The sequence below is a fragment of the Anomalospiza imberbis genome, chromosome 17 (genome assembly GCF_031753505.1).
Source record: "Anomalospiza imberbis isolate Cuckoo-Finch-1a 21T00152 chromosome 17, ASM3175350v1, whole genome shotgun sequence".
Classification (NCBI taxonomy): Eukaryota; Metazoa; Chordata; class Aves; order Passeriformes; family Viduidae; genus Anomalospiza; species Anomalospiza imberbis.
In genome coordinates, this window is record NC_089697.1 from 9,880,175 (window position 1) to 9,895,881 (window position 15,707).

Consider the following 15,707-nt stretch of genomic DNA (forward strand, 5'->3'; position numbering starts at 1 on the left):
GACTGAGGCATCCTGATAGGGAGTTTTTAGTGCATCCACCATTTCTTGTTGTCAGTGCTGAGCCCAGGGCTTGCCTTTTCCTTGCAGAACTGCCAGCACAACACAGAGGGAGACCACTGTGAGCGATGCAAGGACGGCTACATGGGCAGCCCCTCTGCCCAGGAACCCCTGCAGTGTGTTGGGTGCCCATGCCCTCTTTCAGTTGCTTCCAACAAGTAAGCACAAGTAATTCCAAAATGGGATTGCCTGTTTGGCCTCACTGTTTAACCACTGGAAGCACTCTGTGCCCCACCAGGGCAGGCGTCCCAATGCCAGCCCTGTCCTTGTCCCCAGACCATGTTCATGGCCTCTTAAATGAGGCCCCAGCAGCCCACCATGAGTGACCAGCTCCCCTGGCACCACATCAGGAGTAACTGCTCCTCCCTGTGTCCCCATTCTCATTTCAGTTTTGCTGTTGGCTGTGTCCACAAGGGATCCAACATGCAGTGCCTCTGCAAGCCAGGCTACGCTGGACCAAACTGTGAGCGGTAAGGGGGGTGGCACCTGTGGTTGGGGGGGCCTCAGACACTAACCCTGTGCAGACACTGCTGTGGCAGAGAAGTTTTCTCCTTAAGGACTGCAACAGAAACAGCTGGCTCTGCCCCTGTGTGCTTTGTTCTGGCAGCATTTCCTTCATTCCTTTTCAGCCTGCAAATGCCCAACTGCTGAAATTCTGTTACTGTGGGTGTATGACTTAGGTGTGCTTTGCCTTGACTTGCAGCCTGGGATAAAGGCACCTTTCTGAGGTATCACGAGGCAAAACACAGAGTGCTTTGAGATCCCTGAGGGTTGCAGCAGTTACAAGTGTCGGATGCTCACACTGTTCCAGTTGTGCAACTCCAGTGCAGGGTGCAGGTGCGAGCCGCAGGATCCTCACTGTTGTAACTTGTGTTTCTCCAGGTGTGCCCCGGGATACTACGGCAACCCCTTGGTGATTGGCAGCTCGTGCCAGCCCTGTGACTGCAGCGGGAACACGGATCCCAACATGCTGTTCAGCAGCTGTGACTCGCTGACGGGCGCCTGCTCAGGCTGCATGCACCACACGGCCGGCGCGCGCTGCGAGCTCTGCGCGCCTGGCTACTACGGGGACGCTGTGGTAGCCAAGAACTGCACACGTGAGTGGAGCAGGCAGCCGGCCCAGGGGCAAGGGGAGGGTGCCCATTCCCAGCACTGCTCATCTCCCTCTGAGGAACAGCAGCCCAAATGCAGCTTGCAAAAGAGGTCATCACCATAAGCTGTTGTGAGAAGCAAATCCAAGAGGAGAGAGGCTCTGTCTTAACTTTGATAGATAAGGGGAAAATAGCAGTTTTGCTATTAGCAGTAAGTGTTGTGAGTGGCTGACAGGCTCTTCAGTGTAATACTGGGTGTATTTCTTCCCTGGCAGAGTGCAGCTGTTCGCCTTGTGGGACTGACTCCTGCCATCCACAAACTGGCCAGTGCTTCTGCAAGGCTGGAGTGACAGGCCAGCACTGTGACCGCTGCGAGGTGAGGGTCACCTGGGCCCTGGGATGGTGCCTGTCCTTGTCACGGGGATGAGGGGCAACCCTGGTGTGTCATCCCCCAGGCCTGTGAGCCAAGCAAGGATGGCTGCCAGCTGGTGAAGGCTGAATTTGCATGAGCTGCTGTACGTGGCAAAAGCCAATTAAAGATCTGTCAGCAAGCAGTGCAGGCAGCATTCCAATAAAGTGGCATCATTTGTGAAACTGCAGTAAACCCTATTTTCCTGAGTGCATCTACCTTGGGCAGGTGAACAGCAGGTTCACAGGGCAGTGTTGGGGTGTGTCTGTGTTCTCACTGCAGCTCCACACCTTTACCATGTTGCTTTGAGTTTTGTGGTACTCAAAACACACCTAGAAAGGACAGCTGGGGTCCCTCATCACTGACCCAGAAGAGGGGCACACTTGCTGACCAGGACATCCATGTTCTCCTTTTCCCTAGGAGGGATACTACGGCTTTGAGGGATGCTCGGGCTGCCGGAGGTGTGACTGCGACGTCGGTGCCGTGGGGAGCAGCTGCCACGTGCAGAGTGGCCAGTGCAGCTGCCTGCCCGGCGTCAGCGGCTCCCGCTGCCACCAGTGTGCCCCGGGCTACTGGGGCTTCGGCCAGGGTGGCTGCACAAGTGAGTGTGGGGTCCCAGCCCGGGGCACTGGGACAGGGCTGTGCTGCTGGTCCAGTTGTTGAAGGAGGAAAACAACTGGCAGCTGTCTGAGGGCCTGTGCACATCGCTGCGTTGCACAGGGAACCCCCAGCAGTGGCGTGTGGATGGGCACAGCTGGAATAAAGCCTCTCCCTCCCCTCTCTCCAGAGTGGTAAAAGCACAAAATGATTCTCTGTTACTCGACCCTACAGAGTGTGAGTGCAGAGGGGGCTCCTGTGACCCTCGCAGTGGGGAGTGCACGTGCCCCAACGGGCTCACGGGGAAGCAGTGTGACGTCTGCCTGCGCGAGCACGAGATCCTGGTGGCAAACGGCCCCGACAGCATGAAGTGTGAAGGTCTGTGTCCCACTGTCCTGGGGAAAGAGGGGAGGGAAGCCCGGGAGAGGGGCTGTGCTGACTGCTGTGTTCCCCTGCAGTGTGTGACAGCTGTGTCCTGCTCCTGCTGGAGGACCTGCAGAGCATCGAGACGTCCTTCCCGTCCATCCGCGGCCAGCTGGTCACCCTCAACGCCAGCTCCATCGCCTGGGCTCGCCTCCACGGTCTCAACGGCACCATAATGGCCATTGCTGTACGTGGAAGGCTTCACATCACCTTCTGCCCGTGTTTCCTGGCCTGATGGCCTGATTCAGACTCTTTTTTTTTTTTTTTTTTTTCCCTAGAACCAGCTCCGTGAGTACCACAGAGCCATGAGCAGAGTCAGGCAAAGGGCTGATGAGCTGGAGGATGAGAACATGGATCTCACACAGGACCTGAACGCACTGCAGCACAAAGTAGGGTATTTCCCCAACTTTCTTTGCCAGAGAACAAGTCTCCCTTTAACCAAAATAAGGCCATGAGGAGCCTAGTTCAGGCAGGTTGGGTCTCCTGCTCAAGCAGAACTAAGTTGCAGTGTTAGGTGCTCAAGCTGGGTTACCTGCTTTTCTTCCTTGGAGAGCTGTTAAAATTTTCATGATACTGATAGTTTTCCTTGATTTAGTGCTTGCTTTTGAGGTGGCTCCAACTTCGAGCAGTAAAAATTAATTCAATGAAATATCACTTATAGAAGGGACATACAAGTAAGGAACACAAAACATCTGGGTCCATCATGGATGGAATCTATATCCAGTCTAAAACCTAGCAGTCACAATTTCAGAGAATGTATAAACTGAGCAAGATTTGATTTCACTTGATTGGATTTAAAAACTGCCTGTTTCTAATCTGAGGGAGAGGGAAAATCTCTACTTGACGACATACCTCCCCAGACAGCTGCAAAGACAAACTGCCCTGTGTGTACCAAACAGGCAGACTGCAGCCCCCTGTCTCTTCATCGGGACCCAGGTGTGCCTGGCTCCAGGCTTTGGGGCTTTCCCTGTGTTAAGAGCACAGAGCAGTGCTGAACTCTGTGGTGTTGGGATTGTTCCAGCATCCAGAGCCAGTTGCATTGGAGCTGTATTTAATGCTTATGCGTCTCTGAAGATGCTGAATAAGATCATCCTTCAGTGCACTGTGGCACAGCAGCATGGGACAGGCTCGTTCAAGGACCTCACATTCCCAGGCCTTGTGTGCCATTTGGGAGCAACAGTCCCACTGACAAATCACATAAAATACCATCTCATACTTGAACTAAGCCAGTGTTTTTGTGGTAGATGACCATGACTCACAGAGAAGCGATTCGCGTTGAGCAGCACACGAGGGACATGTACCAGAGAGGGGAACAGCTCCTGCTGCACATCCAAAGCATCCAGCGAGGCATTGCAGGTATGTCAAGAAGGGTCTTCACTTCGTGGTTTTTTTCCCTATGATATGCCATGCTCTTGGTTTCAACCACTGCCAAGTACTCCAGTGCTTAGAGAAAGCCATGGAGAGAACAAGGGAAAATACAAAGGAAGATCCCTGCAGAATCCCAGCTTTTACACTGACCAGGCTTACTGTGAGTTTCAGCTGCTTGGCTAAATACAAGTCTGGGAAAAAAAAACCACATTCGACTTCCACAAATGTTATTAAAATGCATAAAACAGGGGCAATCTGCACTGCAGCTTCAGGAGAAATTGAGCAAAACAGAGTGGCTGGATCTTGGACAAGAGGTAGAGGCACAGAAAGATGGTCAGGATGTAACACGTGTTACTGGTAGTGGCCAAGGAAGCTGAAACATGGGGCAGTGCCTCTGGGTGATCTCAAGCAATTTGTTGTTTGAGTGCTGCCTGCAAGCTGTCAGTGGTTTGTGAGGAGAAGAACCTCAGGGAATTGTGAAGGGCCTGGTTTGGTCAGTCTAACAGGGGTGTGGGTTTCTCTGCAGACCTGCTGCGGCAGATGGCCAGGCTTGGGGCAGCGAATGCCAGCACCACGTCCAGCGAGGAGTTCCGGCAGAAGCTGGCCGAGGTGGAAAGGATGCTGAGGGAGATGAAGGAGAGGAGCCTGGGAGCCCAGGAGGAGCTGGCAAGGCGTGAGCACGAGGAGGCTCAGAAGTGTGAGTCCAGCTCGGTGGCACAGGGCTGCCCAGCTCCTGCTGGGTCTGGCTTGCAGCCCACACAGACACTGCACATCGTGGTCGTGTTTAGAGAGTGCTGTTAAGAACCCGGCACCCCCAGCAATTTTTATAGGAGTTTCAGAGTCCCCTGTGACACTCCAATGGGATAATTTGTGGTTCCTTTTCCCTTAAGGCAAATTTCAGAGCAGAACTAAGCGGGTAGTTCTGTTTGATGAACAAAAATGACAACACTTAGAACCAGGAATCACCATTATTATGTCATGTATTCACATCACACATGGATAGGAATAAGTCACACCATGTTTCTTCCTATTTGCTGTCCCCATAGAGTAGCAATCAGCAGCCAGCTCCCATGGTAGCTCTGCTGTCCTGAGGGCATGCTTGCAGGAATGAGAGCAGTGAGCCCAACCAGGGACTCTGGCACTGCAGGAAGAGAGCACTTCTGATTAACAGGCCTTAGCAAAACATAACTCAGTAGCTGAAAGCTGGAATTTTAAACTGGCTCTTGTTGGAAATAAGTAATTTTTCACAGTGGAAGTAATCAAGGCCTCAGGTGGGGTTTCTCCATCATCTGGAGCTTTTCAAGCATGGCTGTGTGTGTTTGAAAGAGATCCCATCTCTCACCAGCACTGAGGGTTTGGAGACAGTCATGGACAAGATCCTGTGCTATCTAGGCTGGAAAGGAGGGAAGGAGGGGTGGAAATGGTCACTTCTGGCCTTGATATCTGCCAAGACCAGAGCCAGGCTTTAAGGCAGCCAGGCACAGAGTGAGTCTGTTTAAAACAGGAAGAGGAATTAGCAACAGTTCTCATCCCTCCCTCCTCAGTGCTGCATCGGGTGAAGAGCGAGCTGCACGCCCGCTGGCAGTCCAACCAGGACCTGGTGAGCAGCATCCAGGAGCAGCTGGCCCAGCACAGCTCCCAGCTGATGGATCTGCGAGATGCCCTCAACGAGGCCGTGAACAAAACCAGGCAGACAGAGGAGTTGAATAGCCTGAACCGAAACAACCTGGAGGAGAGTCAGGTAGACCTCCACCACAGTCCTGGCTGTGGAGTGAGGGAGGGCTGTCCCAGCCCTGCTGGTCCCTAACCCTGGGTCTTTGTGTCCAGCAAAAGAGCCAGGAACTCCAAAAGCAGCATGCACTGGTGCAGGAGACTCTGCAGATGGCCAAGGACGCCCTTGCCCAGGTCTCTGACTTCCTGCAGATGATGGAGCGTGCAAAGGAGGTGAGTGGCAGAGGCACTCTGGCATGGGCAGAGGGAGAGGTGTGGCAGCCCTCAGCAGTGACAGGTGTCCTTGCAGGCGTACGAGAAGCTGGCAGCGCTGCTGGATGGGGCCAAGCTGCCCCTGACCGAGCGGGTCAAGAAGTTCTCCCCAGCCAGCAGCAAGATCCCCATCGTGGAGCAGGCAGAGGAGCACGCCCGGCTCCTGGATGAGCTCGCAAGGAACCTGTCTGGGTGAGGCACCTGTCCTGACCCTCGCTAGTCAGGCTGTCTCCTGCCGGAGCTGGGGATGGGAAACTGCAGCCCCACCATGGCAGGGGAGCAGCGGGGTATCACCTCCAAAGTTTTATACTGGAGCACGCATTGTGCTGAGGAGCACAGAGGGGTTTGTCTGTGAGGGCATGGGAAAGAGCCTGAGTGTTCTCCATGCACTTGATGGCTTCATCTTCCAACACAGCATTATCCAGGACACAAACCAGGATGGCTTTATCCAGAGGGCAGTCAATGCCTCCAATGCCTATGCCAGCATCATTGAAGCTGTGAGGAAAGCAGAGCAAGCAGCCCACGATGCTGACAAGGCAGCCAGCGAGGCCCTGATGGTATGTGCTGTGGGAAGCCCTGTAAGATGGGCAAAATACAAACTGACAGGAGGGCACTGTGCTCTGTGCCTGAGAGCAGAGTCTGCCACAGCTGGGGCCACGCTCAGTGTTTGGGTCTCCCTGTCACACCCCACTGCAGCTGTCTGAATGAGCATTTTTTTGTGCAGTCAGAGCCAGAGACTTGGATTCCTCTTCAGAGTCCCATGTTTTTTTCACAGAATGTCATATCAGAAAACCTCGGGGCCACCTCCAGAACGCTGAAGAGGAACAGCAGCAGCCTGGAGGAGGCTGTGAGGAGACAGCAAAGCAAACTCAATGGCGGTGAGAGAGGCTCCTCACAGGATCCGATGTTTTTTGGGCTGGACTGAGCTCCAGCAAACTGCATGTGCATTTCTTTAATTTCAGCTATCAAAGGCACTCTGCAGACGGCAAAGGACAAGCTGGCTGACCTCCGTGCAAGGAAGGAGCAGCTCCTGACCCAGCTCCAGTCTGTGCAGGACATGCTGGGCAAGGAGCAAGGTTTGTTTTGGGGCAGCTGGACTGCTTCTCTCTGCTCCCTTCTTCGTGCTGACTGTGATCCAAGGTGCTTCCTCCCTGCTCCTGGAACATCTCAGAGATATTTCTTTCTTTGCAGAGGACACAAAGGACACAATCCAGAATGCCAAAGCAGCTGCTGCTGAGGCCAACGAAACAGCTGCAAGAGTGGAAGATGCCCTGAGCACCATGAAGAAGAACCTGGATGAGTGGAAAAATCAGTATGGGGGCCTCCGAAATGAAGACCTGAACCAGGCAGTTCAGGATGCAAGGAAATCTGGTGAGTGCTGAGCCTGGTGTGCTACCAGGGTGAGTCTGATATGAGCCACTGCATTCACAGATGCCCCCAGAGTATTTTTGAAAGCTGTGCTTTGCAGCGCTAGATCAAGAGCAAGGAGACGTAGCCAATGCTGGAGGTTTTAGGTGCTGGTCCTTTTTTTTTTTCCTGTCCTGCAATGTCTGTATCACCTGTAGCTTTACTGCAGGAGGTTGCATGCACCGGAGCATTCTCAGACCCCCTCAAGGCTGATGGTTTTGGGGGATCTCTCTGTGACTGCCCACAGCTACCACTGTTTTGACTTACATTTCTCAAACTGCCTGAACTTTGCATTTCCCTTCCTTGCTAACCTCCAAAACTCCTGACTCCTCTTCAATCCCAGTGTCCAGCCTGGAAAGCACCATTCCCCTGCTGCTGGAGAAGCTGAGCAGCCTGGAGAACAGGAGGAACAAAAATGCCACCGTGTCAGAGAACATCATGAGGATCCGGCAGCTCATCACACAGGCGAGGAATGCCGCCAGCAAGGTGAGCTCAGGGGAGGGTGAGGGCTGGGCTGGGGGCCTGGGGTGGAGGAGGGCTTACCTGAGGGTAGCATGCAAAGGGGAGGGTGTTTGGGGCCACCAGGCAGGGTCCCTTTCTCGTGGGGTTTGGTAGAACTGGCAGTGACCAGACAGGTGGCAGTGGGTTCAGTGCCACAGGGCTGGATTTCTCTCCCTGCAGGTGAAAGTGCCCATGAAATTCAATGGCAGCTCAGGGGTGCAGGTCCGGATGCCCAGCAATCTGCAGGATTTAGCAGCCTACACATCCCTCAAATTCTACATCCAAAACCCTGAGCCCAGGAGCCAGCAGGATGAGGCAGAGGAGGGGCGGTTCGTGTTGTACCTGGGCAGCCAGGAGGTGAGATGGGGCCAGAGGGTGGACAGAGCCCTTGTTGCATCAATGATGTCCATGCCTGGACATGAGCCCCTTGCCTGGTCCCTGAATATCTTTGTGGGGGACACAAAACCCCTGGATGCAGCCATCAGCCTGGGTGAGGAGTGGACTAGGGGGCTGTTTGTCCAGTGCAGCCCTGGGAGCATCAGTGAGCGCTCCTGCCTGTCCCAAATGCCAACATGTGGCCCTGTCTCTCCCTGAGTTCAGGCCACTGGAGACTACCTGGGCATTGTGCTCAAGGACCGCAGAGTGCATTGGATCTACAAACTGGGAGACGAGGAGCCAACCTCCCTGAGTGTCGACGAGGATATTGGAGAGCAGTTTGTCACCATCAGCATCAACAGGTGGGATCTTTGCTCAGGGAGGGCAGGGTTTGCTCCTTTGGGGGTCTCCCCCGGTCTTGACCATCCCTCCCTGCTGTAGGATCCTGCAGTACGGGCACATGTCGGTGATCGTGGAGAGGCAGAGGGTGCACGAGATCAAGGGAGAGAGCGTGGCCAAGGGAGAGCAGGGGCTGCTCAACCTGGACCCACGCAACGTGGTCTTCTACGTGGGGGGCTACCCCTCCAGCTTCACGGTGAGGCGGGCAGCAGGGAGTGGGGAGTGGGCTTTACGAGGTGTCAGCGCTGCCTGTGGAGGTTCTCACAGGAGGGGAAACCTGTTTGAAGTATTGGGTTTCATTCCCAGCCTCCTCCTGCTTTGCGCTATCCCAACTACCGCGGGTGCCTGGAGCTGGACACGCTGAATGAGGAGGTGGTGAGCCTCTACAACTTCCAGCACACCTTCGAGCTGGACACCGCTGCTGAGAAACCCTGCGCCAGGTGGGCACCGCGCCCGGGCTGGGAGCAGCCTGCTCCGAGGCACTGAGCTCAGCTCGGCGTGCTCTGTGCCTTGGGATTGATGCCTCCTGTGCATCTCAGGTCCAAGTCCACGGGAGACCCCTGGCTGACTGACGGCTCCTACTTCGATGGCACCGGCTACGCGGAGATCAAGTTTGAGAGCCAGTTTGGCACAACCAAGCGCTTCGAGCAGGAAATCCGGGTGGTCTCCTACAACGGCATCATCTTCTTCCTGGAGAACCAGGCAGGTGCTTGCTCCGCTGGGGAGCCTTCATCCCTCAGTGGACAGTCCCAGGCCTGCTTGCAGGTGTTGCCAGTTCAGGACACTTGGGAGAGGAGGGCTTTGGAGATCTCAGGGCTGCTTGGAGCAGGATTTCAGCGCTGTTGTTAAAAGCCGTGAGAGGGCTGGACCCAAACCTCACAGCAGTCACTTGGCTAGTGCTGGAGAGGCTCCCCAGAACTTGGGATTCCCTCCAAGCTGGGGCAGACAGTGCTGCAAGGAGCATTTCCAGCTTGCAGTGTTATCCCTGTGCCCCATCACAGGGCTGCTGTTTGAAAACAAATCCCAAATAACTGTGACCAGGGCACTGGAAGTGGGACCTACTCCCACCGGTGCTAAAGGGCAGATGTGCTCAGTGCCACAGCTGCATCCTGGGCATGTGCTGATTGTCCATCCTGCCTCCCCCAGGGACAATTCCTGTGTCTGGCCATCCGGGATGGGAAGCTGGCTCTTTACTATGATTTCAGTTCTGGCCTGGAGATGGCAAAACCGAGCAACTCCTCCTCCCTCACCATCAGCAGCGCCACAAACAAAGCGGTAAGAGGTAACGGGGCTCTCTTGGAGGGAGGGCTCCTCATCCAGGGTCGGGGGAGGCACATGGACCCTTGTTTTTGAGGGGGGAAGAGCTGCAAGAAGTTCTTTGACTTGAGCCATTAACTTGACACTTTGTCTTCTCCTCTGTGATGGACCTAACTGCCCCAGACTGACAGATCATTTCTCTGTTTTGTCTCCAGATCCAAATTTTCCTCCTCAAAATGAATAACAAGAAGCGCATCCTGGTGCGGGTGGAGCGCCTCACCATCTTTGTGGTGGAGCAGGAGAACTCCCTGGAGAACGCTGTCTCCTACTACCTGGGGGGTGTGCCCCCAGCTGTGCTGCCCCCCAGGTGGGTCCAGCCTGCAATGGGGTGGGACAATCAGCATGTTCCCCTCGAGTCCCTGGTGGTGGCCCTGGCCCTTTCTCAGCCACATCCAGGGCTGTTGGAACCCTGCTGAAACTGGGGGGGAAGTTTTCCTCTCCCTGTCCATCATCCTGAGCTTTTAAGGACGGTAACTTTTCCATCTCTGGTGAGGGGTGAAGTGCTGGTGGATGTCACCAAATCCTCCTTTGCTGTGCTGCGTGCTTTTGAGCAGCCTTGACACTGGAGATAACCCATGACCATCACAATTGATTCCCAGGCACTTTGCCTGAAAAAGCTGCAGGGCCAGATCCTGCCCAGGGCTGTGTCCTGCCTGGGGCTGTCCTTGTTAACACTGTCTGCTTCTCCTGCAGTTTGAAATCTCTCTTCCCCACGGGTGGGCCCATCCGGGGCTGCATGAAGGGCTTGAAGGCTCTTGGCAAATACGTCGACCTGAAACGCATGAGCACTGTGGGCGTCAGCTACGGGTGCACCTCGGACCTCCTGGTGAGCACAAAGCCCTGGCAGCCTGGCCAGCCTGCTGGGGGAAGGGTCTGTCAGGGAAAGGGAGCACAGGACCCCCAGGGCAGGCCCCATCTCCCCTCATTCACACAGAAACAAGCACAAACCTCCCATGTCCTCAGTGCAGAGGGGTCGTGGTGAGGTGCTTGATCCACATGGTTGGCCATAGCAACAGCCAGAGCCAGCAAGGACCCAGAGCTCCTCACTCATATCCCAGTGCCCCAGCAAGGCCAGGGCCAGGCTCCCACCTTGCCTCTGTGCTGTCTCTCACAGGTTGCCCGCTCAGTCAGTGTCCATGGCCACGGCTACCTGACCTTGGCTCTGACGGATGTGCCGGGGCTGCGGGACTTCTACAGCGGCTTCAGCTTCCAGACGAGCCAGCCTGAGGGGCTGCTCTACCACCACTCCACCCAGGTGGGCACCTGCAGGCCCCCAGATATCCCAGCAGTGGGGCTGCTGGGGAGGGTGCTGCTTCCTCTTGGGAAAGAGGGGATTTTGGTGCAGCCAGGATGTGGATCTGCAGTGAGATCTGCACCCTGAGCTCCTGGAGGGCAGTGGGGAAGTGGGCTCTTCCTTGGGGTTCAGCTGCTGAGCTGCTGGGTGATGCTCTCTGCAGGAGGGGACGTGCCAGGTGTCCCTCCAGAGGGGCCAGCTGGCCTTGAACCTGCTGGGAAGCGAAGTCACCACTGACAGTGCCTATGCAGATGGCAGGGCCCACTACGTGGCCTTCTACAGCGATGCCCTTGGGTACGTGTCCTGCTGTGGGTGCTGCTGAGGGACTGGGGTGCCCACAGCCGCAGGCTCCCGCTGAGCCCCTGCTGCCACCCCCAGGGTCCGGCTGTATGTGGATGACGAGCTGCAGGACACCAGGACGGGCCCCGGGCCCAGCCGGCGGCAGCGGCGCCAGGACGGGCGTCGGCTCTTCCAGCTCGGGGGGTCACCAGATCCAGGGGCCCTCAGCAACCTCACCGGCTGCATCGGGAACGTCTTCGTCAAGCGGTGAGCAACTCCGTGCCCCTTCCACGCAGCAGGGCTCAGCCCCTTCCCACCTCCCAGCTGGTGTGACAAGGACCTTTTCTCCCCGTGAGTAGGATGTCAGAGCCACAGATGGTGGTGGACCTGCAGCAGAATGTGGAGAGCATCAATGTCACCATGAGCTGTCCCTTGAGCGAGCAGTCGCAGCAGCTCAGAGTCACTCCGAAGAAGGACAGGCGGAAACCCAAGGTACCAGCTGCTGCCAGAACTCCCCACATCCTCCTCATCCTCCTCAGGTGCCACTGCTCAGCTCTGCTGGCACGGCAGGGATGCTCCCCTCACTCCGTTCCCTGCTGCCCATTGTGTAGATGCCAGGCAAGCCTGCGCCGAAGGGCCGCCGCCACGACCAGGACGGGCTGTGCCAGCTGCACCCCCAGCCCCGTGCAGCCAGGGGCACCTTCCGCTTCGGGGGGGCGCCGAGCAGCCGCTGGGAGTTCGATGAGATCCCAGCCTCCTTTGGGTGGAGGTGAGCCTTGCCCCATGCCCACTCCATGCACACCTGGCCCTGGGATCATGGCCTGGAAGCACAAGTGCTGTGCGGTTGCAGGAGAGCCAGGTGCTCCTATCACTCCCTGTCCCTGCAGGTCCCATTTCTCCGTGGAGGTGAAGCTGAACTCCTCCAGTGGGCTGCTCTTCTACGTGGCGGGCGAGCGGGGCTCCTCCATGGCTCTCTTTGTCTCCAACGGGCGCTTTGTTTTCCTGGTGGAGGTCGGCAGGCGCCGGCTGCGCATCCGCAGCAAGGACAAGTACCGTGACCGGCGGTGGCACACGGTGAGAGGGGCACGGGGCTCAGCAGGACCTCCCTGAACCACACCAGTGCCCCTGCAGGGGTTGGCTCAGTGCAGCCCTGCTCTGGATGTTGCTTCTCAATTGCACATGGGACACTGCAGTTCCAGGGGAGAAAAGGGGACAGTGAAATCACAGCCGGGGCTGGCTGGACCTCTGAGCTGAGGCCTCCCTTCCCTGGGCGCAGCCCTGGGGCTCCTCCCAAGCCAGGAAGCTCCCAGTCTTGGCACTGACCTTTGCTCCTTGCAGGTCTTCTTCAGCAGAGACCAGAGCCGGGCTCAGCTGGTCATCGATGGGCTGCGAGCCCAGGGTGCTGCAGTGGCCACCACAGGGCTCTTCGTGGCCCAGACCCCCTTATATGTGGGGGGGCTTCCAGCTGGAAAAGCCAAGGCTCACATACCGGTAAGGGCTTGGCGGCCCCAGGGCATCACCTTCTCTCAGCCTGTTCCCAGTCCCATGGCATCACCTCGTGCCTCCCAGCTTTTGCCCCCTCTGTGCTCAGTGGCCTCTCTCCACAGGCTGCATCGGCCTCCAGCTTTGATGGCTGCCTGAGGAACCTGCAGCTGGACGGGAGGCCCCTGGGGCCCCCCTCACACACTTTTGGGGTGACGCCGTGCTACGAGGGCGCACTGGAGAGCGGCGTCTTCTTCACTGCGGATGGCGGCTCCATCGCCTTAGGTACCCCACTGTGGCCTGGGACTAGGAGGGTCACGTTCCATGGGCATCCCCTTGGTCCTCTCCTCAGCAATGGCATTTCTCTTCCAGCTGATGCAGTGATGACTGAGCAGGACTTGGAGGTGACACTGGAGGTCCGTCCCCGCAGTGCCTCTGGCCTCATCTTCCACATCGGCACGAGGAGAAGCCACCATCTCCTGCTCTACATGGAGGAGACCAAGGTACAGGGAGGGCGGCTTCCCCACAGGTTTTCAGAGGGCATGGGTGTATGCTGGCTGTCCCTCTCAGCTCTGATGGGTTTGTCTCACCCCAGGTCACTGTGATGGCAGGCGCTGGGGCTGATGAGTTCTCAGCGTCGGTGACGTGCCCAGCTCTCTGCGATGGGCAGTGGCACACCATTGCAGGTGAGGTGACAGCTCCCCTGGTTCTGTGCCTCTGTTCAGCCCACATCTCCTAGGGGAGCTCAGGACAAGGCCAGGCTCAGCAATTTAAACCCCACCCCCTGCTGTATGCACTTAATTTGGGAGTTTGTAGCTGCCATGAGGTCAGTTTCCTAATTAACAAGAATTCTTACCTGATCTTACCACTGTCAGCTCTGGTAGTCAAGTGAGGCAGGTTGTTTTTCCACTTCATGGAGCTGCTGGGAAGGCCAAGGATGTGCCACAGGACTTGATCCATCCTGGACTACATCCAACTCGAAGTGAAAGCCCAATTTGCTTTGGTGTCGAGTGTGTCCAAAGGGCCCCAAGCCCATAGCTGGGAGCAGGGATTGCAGGATTCATACCTGTACAGGAAACTCAGCCTTTAATGTAGCTGCCATTGAGCAAGTGCTGTTTTGCATCAAGGCATTTTTGGGGTGGGGGCACAGTTGCAGCCCCATCTCAGCACAGCTCTCTTTTAAACCTTCATTTTGTTCAGCCAGCGCTGGGTGACGTTTTGGGGGAGATTGTCCAGACTCTGGGCATTTCCAAAGAGCTAGGCCAGGCCCTTTGACCCTCACAGTAGTTTTGCACTTGTTCCAGCAGTGGTCTAGGCTAGAGAGCAGAGGTGGGCTTGCTCCATGGGTAAGGAAGCAGCACTGACTGTTGTTTTCTTTTGAAGTTACCAAATGGAAAAACGTAATCCAGGTGGATGTGGACACAGAAGGCAACCACACAGTGGGACCCAGCCAGCCTCCTGCACCCAGCACAAGGGCAACCTTCTCCCTGGGAGGGCTGCCAGGTGAGTTGGAAAAGATGTGCTCCAGAATGAAATACCCCAAGGACAAGGGAGATACTATTCCTGGTGCGAGGAAGAGGTTAAGCCTTTGCCAGACTAATGCCTGCTTTTCCTTGTTTCTTCTGCAGAGGTGGACAAGGCCAGCACAGGGCTGCTGTTACCTCCCCTCCCTCACTACGTGGGCTGTGTCAGGAGCCTGCAGATTAACCAGAGGCACGTGGACCTGCCTCGAGCAGGGACTGCCCGGGGCTCTGTCGGCCTGAAGGGCTGCCCCGTGCTCTAAGTGCCACATCACGGGCAGCCTGAGGGACAGAACGCTGCTGCGGCCCCGGCGTCACCACTCGGAGCACTGACCGTGTTCAGACACACTTATCTCCAGTGACTGCAGGAACAGAGGGGCCACAAATCCCAGGGGAAGGAGGGCAGGGGAGGACGGTTGGGGAGAAGGGGACACTTTGGGAATGTTTCACAAATAGAACCAAAAAGTTGGAGCGGGATGTGGCGACAGGTGAGTCCTTCCTGGGTGGTCAGGGATCTGCAACAGGGCTCGTGCTGCCCCATGGCTCGTGGTGGGAGCGTGGGCTGGAGCACAGAGCAGCCCTGCAGCTCGTCCTGAATCCTGTTCCCTTCACCCCACACGTACACGGCACATAGATTGAGTTGACTGAACACTTGAGGCTGTTAATAAATGTCACAGACTGTCTGCTGATAAAGGCTGCAGGCAGTTTCTGTTTTATAATAAATGCAATTAGGACAAACTGGATTAATTCGTTGGTTTTGGGGTTTTATAAGCAAGGGCACATTTAACCTCCCCCCAAGGGCAGTCTCAGCTCACCTGCTACTGCTACGCAAAGAGCTCTGCAAGGGGGAACTTGGACAAAATTCTGTTTGCAGAATTAGCATCTTCTTATCAGAGTAATTTATAAGAATCAAAAAAAGAACAGAATAGGCTGGAAGAACAGCTGAGGGAAAGCAGAAAGGCACAACCACCACTGGCTCTGCACTTGTATTCAGCACTGGTAGTACACTGACAAAAGTCCTGTTGTGTGAAGCAAGAAACCGTTGCTTGAAAGGGAAGAAATAGAAAGGTTACCTCCACATCTGGCCAGGTGTGTGGGGTGGCACCTGGCCCTCACCCGCCCTGGCTCCTGCTCAGCCTCCCTCAGCCCTGGTGTAGCGCAGTCTCCACTTGAAGCAGCTTTTTTCTCCCAAGACACCCAGTTCA

At 56.1% G+C, this 15,707-nt stretch overlaps 1 protein-coding gene across 1 annotated transcript in view; it reads left to right on the top strand.

Moving 5' to 3' along the window:
• The window catches only part of LAMA5 (laminin subunit alpha 5), an 86,018-nt gene extending 70,769 nt beyond the window's left edge, over positions 1–15,249 (top strand). Inside the window, exons 43-80 of the mRNA XM_068207956.1 lie at positions 88–215; positions 447–527; positions 940–1,154; positions 1,424–1,524; positions 1,978–2,158; positions 2,389–2,532; positions 2,613–2,764; positions 2,856–2,966; positions 3,822–3,933; positions 4,472–4,642; positions 5,490–5,686; positions 5,773–5,889; positions 5,966–6,120; positions 6,344–6,485; positions 6,704–6,806; positions 6,891–7,004; positions 7,120–7,299; positions 7,679–7,821; positions 8,017–8,193; positions 8,437–8,573; positions 8,653–8,806; positions 8,917–9,050; positions 9,150–9,312; positions 9,757–9,885; positions 10,083–10,234; positions 10,621–10,753; positions 11,042–11,182; positions 11,385–11,515; positions 11,600–11,767; positions 11,860–11,992; positions 12,112–12,269; positions 12,388–12,574; positions 12,839–12,991; positions 13,108–13,267; positions 13,355–13,485; positions 13,578–13,668; positions 14,366–14,485; positions 14,611–15,249. Of these exons, the coding sequence (XP_068064057.1) occupies positions 88–215; positions 447–527; positions 940–1,154; positions 1,424–1,524; positions 1,978–2,158; positions 2,389–2,532; positions 2,613–2,764; positions 2,856–2,966; positions 3,822–3,933; positions 4,472–4,642; positions 5,490–5,686; positions 5,773–5,889; positions 5,966–6,120; positions 6,344–6,485; positions 6,704–6,806; positions 6,891–7,004; positions 7,120–7,299; positions 7,679–7,821; positions 8,017–8,193; positions 8,437–8,573; positions 8,653–8,806; positions 8,917–9,050; positions 9,150–9,312; positions 9,757–9,885; positions 10,083–10,234; positions 10,621–10,753; positions 11,042–11,182; positions 11,385–11,515; positions 11,600–11,767; positions 11,860–11,992; positions 12,112–12,269; positions 12,388–12,574; positions 12,839–12,991; positions 13,108–13,267; positions 13,355–13,485; positions 13,578–13,668; positions 14,366–14,485; positions 14,611–14,765 (5,454 nt within the window). The 3' untranslated portion in view covers positions 14,766–15,249. The remainder of the gene's footprint in view (positions 1–87; positions 216–446; positions 528–939; positions 1,155–1,423; positions 1,525–1,977; positions 2,159–2,388; positions 2,533–2,612; positions 2,765–2,855; positions 2,967–3,821; positions 3,934–4,471; positions 4,643–5,489; positions 5,687–5,772; positions 5,890–5,965; positions 6,121–6,343; positions 6,486–6,703; positions 6,807–6,890; positions 7,005–7,119; positions 7,300–7,678; positions 7,822–8,016; positions 8,194–8,436; positions 8,574–8,652; positions 8,807–8,916; positions 9,051–9,149; positions 9,313–9,756; positions 9,886–10,082; positions 10,235–10,620; positions 10,754–11,041; positions 11,183–11,384; positions 11,516–11,599; positions 11,768–11,859; positions 11,993–12,111; positions 12,270–12,387; positions 12,575–12,838; positions 12,992–13,107; positions 13,268–13,354; positions 13,486–13,577; positions 13,669–14,365; positions 14,486–14,610) is intronic.
• Positions 15,250–15,707: the final 458 nt, after the last annotated feature.